The sequence below is a fragment of the Cydia splendana genome, chromosome 27 (assembly GCF_910591565.1).
Source record: "Cydia splendana chromosome 27, ilCydSple1.2, whole genome shotgun sequence".
Classification (NCBI taxonomy): Eukaryota; Metazoa; Arthropoda; class Insecta; order Lepidoptera; family Tortricidae; genus Cydia; species Cydia splendana.
Window position 1 is genome coordinate 4,704,586 of NC_085986.1, and position 6,264 is coordinate 4,710,849.

At 35.3% G+C, this 6,264-nt stretch overlaps 1 protein-coding gene across 1 annotated transcript; it reads right to left on the minus strand.

The window, feature by feature from the left end:
- Positions 1-4,266: 4,266 nt before the first annotated feature.
- Positions 4,267-6,264, minus strand: LOC134803685 (uncharacterized). Its single transcript, XM_063776476.1, has 2 exons — positions 6,195-6,264; positions 4,267-5,957 (listed from the first exon to the last, which is right to left on the minus strand). The coding sequence occupies exons 1-2, from the start codon at positions 6,211-6,213 to the stop codon at positions 4,288-4,290; spliced, it is 1,689 nt and encodes a 562-aa protein (XP_063632546.1). The 5' UTR covers positions 6,214-6,264; the 3' UTR covers positions 4,267-4,287.

Sequence of the window (6,264 nt, forward strand, 5' to 3'; positions counted from 1 at the left end):
ATTTTGTTCCTGAGTCATGGTTGTTTTCTATGTATTTAAGTATTTATACATATCGTTGTCTAAGTACCCACAACACAAGCCTTCTTGGGCTTACCGTGGGGCTTAGTCAATTTATGTAAAAATGTCATATAATATTTATTTATTTATTGTAATTTAGAGAAGCTAAAGGATAATGAGGAAAACAATTTTATAAACTCAGACCAATCTAACTCGTGCATGGCATGCAATGACAAAATGTGGAAATGTCATCATTAATGTCAAATTAAATATGACGTTAATAATGACACTTTTCATTCTGTTCTATTCAAATCAATGCAAAGTTAGGTTAGCTTTGACGGACTTGATCCATTTTATTCCAAAGTAGAAGTGTACAAAACTGCTCCGCACCAAATAACAACACACAATCAAACCAACATTCCCAAATAAGCACCAAAACTGTGCTGTCGAACAAATTGTACTGACACGACAGTCCGCCATTTTGTATTTCGAATTTTTAATTACTGGCTTTTTGCCGCCGGCCGCCATGATTGGCCGAGCAGCTTTCGGCGGCCGTTTTTGCTCCGTGCTTCGTCGAACAGAATTAAATGGGTAAATTTAATTTAAAATGTTTTAATTTGAGGGATGATTGTCTGGGAACATTGGCTGGATCGAATAGTTTCGTAGAACGGAGAAAGGGGCTATCGAAATGTAGGACTCGGTTGTGTATTTAGGTAACGACTTCTTATTATTAGATTGGGTTATCCGCAGATGGTCTAGAACGCAAAATGACTAGTATGTTGTTTTGCCTAAATCGCAATTAGTCTACATCGCAAACGGTCTAGAACGCAAAATGCCCACTTTTTATACCACCACATTTTACATAGGTAGGTTAGGTTCGTTAGGTATCTTCAATTGGCCGAAGGCCAAACAGCACAGAATAGGGGGACTTCCGCGGGGCTCCGTTGACATCGCTATATAGTTGAGATAAAACGGGAAAAATAATGTGGGCATTTTGCGTTCTAGACCGTTTGCCATGTAGACTAATTGCGATTTAGGCAAAACAACACACTAGTCATTTTGCGTTCTAGACCATCTGCGGATAACCCATTAGATTGCCCAATTAGAAATGAAGTAGCGAACAACAAAGAACGAAAAAATACCGGTATCCGATCCCTGGTGTGTATTAGCAATATACCGGGTGTGGCCTGTAACACGAGCAAATAATTAAAACATAGATACTTAGTACTCCTCAAACGGTGACACTTTTGTTCAACAACTTTTAAAAAATATGAAGTATTTAGACTCCCTATTTTTCATACAAAATAAATATTACCTTCAATGGACGCCATTGCCACGCCATATCATTGTGATTAACGTTGCTTGTCATGTCTTAAACATAACAAAATTCGCAATACATTGCGTCTTAGAATAAACTTTAAAGTGTATTAAAATCAAACCACAAGTTATTTTTAAAAGTCGCTGAACAAATGTTGGTCAATATGAGGAGTACAGCCTACAGTTTAATTTTTTGCTCATATTACAGGCCACACCCGGTATATGTCGCAGCCAACTGGTTAAATTAGCCAGCTAATTAGTTGGCTGAACAACCAGCCAAGTAATTGATCACCTAAAAGATGTTCAGTATGACCTATAAATTCACTACGCACAGTATATTCACCATGTAAATATGTATAGTACATAGTATGAAAAAAAATGTTTATTGTGTTAAACAGTACAATTTGAATACAATTAGACTTGAGTCCTCCTTGTAAGTATATGTATACCTGTATAAGTATATTTGCACGCAGTTCTGCGATTTTATACTAGTGCGTTTTCAGAATTGCAATGTGTATCCATAGATCGACAATGAACATTGCCTGTCAAATATCAAAAATGCGACAAATATCAAAATTATGTCAAGTGTCATTGGAAATATTGAAATCAAAAACATGACGAAGCCTGCGTTGTGGTCCTAACGAAGCCTGCGTTGTGGATATCCTTACTAAAAATTTGATCATATTTATCATAAAAAATAAACAATATATTATAGTCGCACCAATAAAAGTCTGCAGCGGATTTGATAGCCCACGCAGTGTAAGTGTTATTTAAACGTCATAATTTCATAGAAGTTTGACGTTTAAAATGACACTTGCACTGCGTGGGCTATCAAAATCGCTGCAGACTTTTTACGGTCTAACTCTATTAACAAAAAAAAAAGAAAAGAAAAAGATTTAAAAATAATATCTATAAATATAGATATGTGGTCTTTATTTCTTGGAAAACAATATTTTTTGGAACAACAACAAGATTTGTCATGGATACGTGGTGGACACATGTGACTGATAGATAGGAGGATAATTAGGAAATATCACACATCACACCCGTAGAATTAAGTATGACACAGCCAAAAATCTTTCCAAACTTATTCAACTTCATGAATGACTCTAATTCGGTTTGCACCTGCGATTTTGGAATCGTCAGCCGATGTGAGTCGTGACTAATCGACATCAATGACACGTGTGATAGATTGGTAGCGTTTCGTGGTTTTTAGGGTTCTTTGTAATGATATTAATGATCCATTTTAACTATGACTAGCTATAGCCAATGTCTAATGGTGGTCCCACACTGGCTGTTAACACAGAATACATACCTAGTACCTACTACCGTACAGAAAGGACACTTCCTATAAAGCCGAAGTTTGACAGCGATTCGGGGACGAATCATGCTGTCCCTTTCTTATGTATAGTACTATCCCTTTCGGCTATTTAGGGTTGTCAAAATTCAAGTAATTATCTTATCTGTGGTCGTACACGCAAATCCTAATAATTGCTCGGAGCAATACTGAGCCGAGAATGCCCGAAGGGTGCAGTTTCGCACCCCTGCTGTAACCTATGTCTATACTCTGTATCTTTAGGTATTTAAATAAAAGTAAACAAAATCTACCCTCAAATGCCTCCTTAAGCCAGTTGAGGGTAGATGAAAAAATTACATGATCAAATAATGTAGGTTAAAGTCAGGTCGTTCAATGACTGATCCAGGCAGTTTGGTATTTGGTCGGTTAACCAATAAATGTTATAACTACCCGAAAATTTACAAATTGTTTGTTTACTTTTATTTAAATACCTAAAGATACAGATTATAATGGTTGACCCACACTTTACAATTTAGGACGGATTTAAATCTTCTCGGGTCAGAGGTGTACGTTATTTGACGTTCATAGGCGCATTGTAATATGTCCACTAGAAAAATAAATATTCTTTATCTCTTGCGCCCATTTATTCAAATTTGACCGTTAATTTTTCTTGTATTGGTGGATCGCTAAAGGATTAATCGGGGCTCCGAAATAGTTGTACGGAACTCTACTGAATGCCATAGGAATCCCGATGTGTCATTCATCATTAATCAGCACTGACGGCCGGTACGGGTTCGAATCCCGCTGGGGCACTTGAAAAAAACCATAAGTCCTTTAAACAGCCTATTTCCTTTCAACACAGTTCGAATTTACACCTTAACTATTGTAGCATAAAGTAACTTTTTGAACGAAGGCTATTGGAAATATGTGATACCGAATTTATATTGTATGTTTAGCCAAGTTATGTTAAAAGAGTGTAACTTTATTGTAGTTTAAAAGATAATATGACCTTTTTCTTCTGAATGGATCTTAGGTAAGCGCTTTTAGGTATGTCAAGTGAGTCCGACTCCGAATTGACACTTTTAGGAAGAATAATTAATAATAAGATCAAATAGAAAAGAAAAAATAATATCTATGGAATCGAAGTTACATCTGTCGGTTAGGTGACTGGTTTTAATCGGTTGAATCAAATCACATTTATACACGACTAGCTACCCGCTCCGGCAGCGCACGGATTAACAAATTATACACCTAAACCTTAGGCAAGCATCACTCTATTGATAGGTGAAAACCGCATGAAAATCCGTTCAGTTTTTGAGTTTATCACGAACATACAGACAGACGCGGCGGGGGACTTTGTTTTATAAGATGTACTAGCGACCCGCCCCGGCTTCGCACGGGTTAAAAAATACACCTAAACCTTCCTCAAGAATCACTCTATTGATAGGTGAAAACCACATGAAAATCAGTTCTGTAGTTTTTGAGTTTATCGCGAACATACACACAGACATACAGACAGACGCGGCGGTGGACTTTGTTTTATAATATGTACCTAAGTATATATTCTCACTACCTTCCGAAACATCGTTCGAATTGCTCTAACCAACTGAACTACGGTTGACTTTTAGAAAAAAACAGTAAGATTTCAATTTTACATATCACAATTATATTTTGTACTAATAATAGACCATTAAAGGCTGCAGGGAGTCACTCTCTGTTACATTTTCTTCCACTTGCGATAAATTTCCCATTATTACTGTTGTAGGTTTCTCAGTAAACTCTGCATATGTCGTCCTTGTCACATTTACTGTATGCGTATATTCACTGATATTAAAAGGCTTTAAAATAGTTTTTCTTGAACTTACTTTTTCATTAAACTCCAGGGCGTTTTTTGTGTGTCCTTTCAATTGTTTTCTTATATGATCATGATTAATTATATTATTCTTATTTTTATTCTTAATTCTCTTGTATGGTACAACAGGTCCTAGTCTTAATCTTATTTTGATGCTATTAGGATCCATACGATTATCCTGTTCTGTGGTATCTGAGTTACTTTTCCGCAACGCAATGTCACCGTTACAAGTTCGAAATACTTCACACATTTTATCCTTATATAGTTTTTGTAGATTTCCCAATTCTATACCCATTGCAACGTCTATGTCTTGTTTAATAGTTAAACGAAGTTTGGGTTTCAATTTCTTCAGTTTCATAGATAGGGAAGCGTAAATTAGGTCTTTACTATTTTCTACTGTTCTATCAATGATGTTTTTAAGACCATCAGCTCTTTTAGAACGGTTATTAAGCATTTCATTTAGTGTTTCTAATTCTTTTGTAAACATTTTCTTTATCTTGTCTCGTGCGTGAGCTAAAGTAAGTTCTAAGACATTTTTAAAAGATTCTTTTTCATGTTCAATTTCTCTTTCATACATCTCAATGTAGTTCTTGAACACTTCAGTATATGTTTCCTTTAATTGAGTATAGAAATCGGCTAAGAAATCTAATAGTTCTGCCGAACATATAAGAAGCTTAACCCCAATGCACGTATCATCTTTATCAAGTCCATTTCCTTGTTTAAAAGTTGGAGAGTGAATTCTTAATACTTTATCAGAAGAATCACATTTAATCTCATACTTGTTTTGCAGTTTTGTATAATCTTCATGAACATCAAAAACAAACTGTCTTAGCTGTGTAAGGAACACAAATGCTTCTTTTCGAATCGTATCATTATGACTTTTAGAATCAGCGGGCATCGAGTATTTACTTACTACTTTATCCCATTTTTCTTTTATATGTTTCAATATTTTATCCGTCCGTGCGTTCTTGGGAATAACTATAGAAGGATGGCTTCCACGTGAATGCCCTCTTCGAATGTCATTTCCTTCTGCCTTCTTCAAATCGCAATCATACACGTTCAATTCAGTTTCAATCTGATCTAAAGCTTCAATAACAATACGTTTAATTTCTACCGATATAGGTTCAACCTTTAAATGCATTTCTATTTCGCTTCTCAGTTTCTTATATTTCTGGTTTGGGGTACCCACCTGTCCTGTTTTCCTTTCCATTTTTCCATTTTCGCGATCATCTATTTTTCCTTTTCTGTCATATACTTTGTCATCGTCAAGTATAGGCTTCAATTCTGTTATTTTCTTACGTATTGTTTCTTCAATGTCTGGATCCTTAGACGAAGACCTTCGGATGTCTTTGATTTTATCATCATTATTAGAATTATTATAAATACCTTCGTATTTTATAAGTACTTTTTTTAGTTCATCAGGAACGTTATCATATGTCTGCTTAGATATAGTTACGCTGAGAGACGCTGCCAAAATGGTAGTTAAAATTACAGCTGAAACAAGATCATACTTGAATATTGAATCCTTTATCGCTCGAGTTATCGCAATTGAATTTTCACAATTGTTCACAAAAAATATAAAATTCCGCTCTAAGTACCACAATTCATCGTGAAACATTGAATTATTTAATTCGATAGAGTTACGTTAGAGTACGGACCATGTTACATGGTATAGGGTAGGGTAGGGTAGGAAAAGAAAAATACAGCTGATATTAAAACAGATATTCTTACCTCGACTAGTCTTTGACATATTGAGTTTTCAAAAACATTTCGTCACCTTTTATTGTTCAGCTTGTTAAAG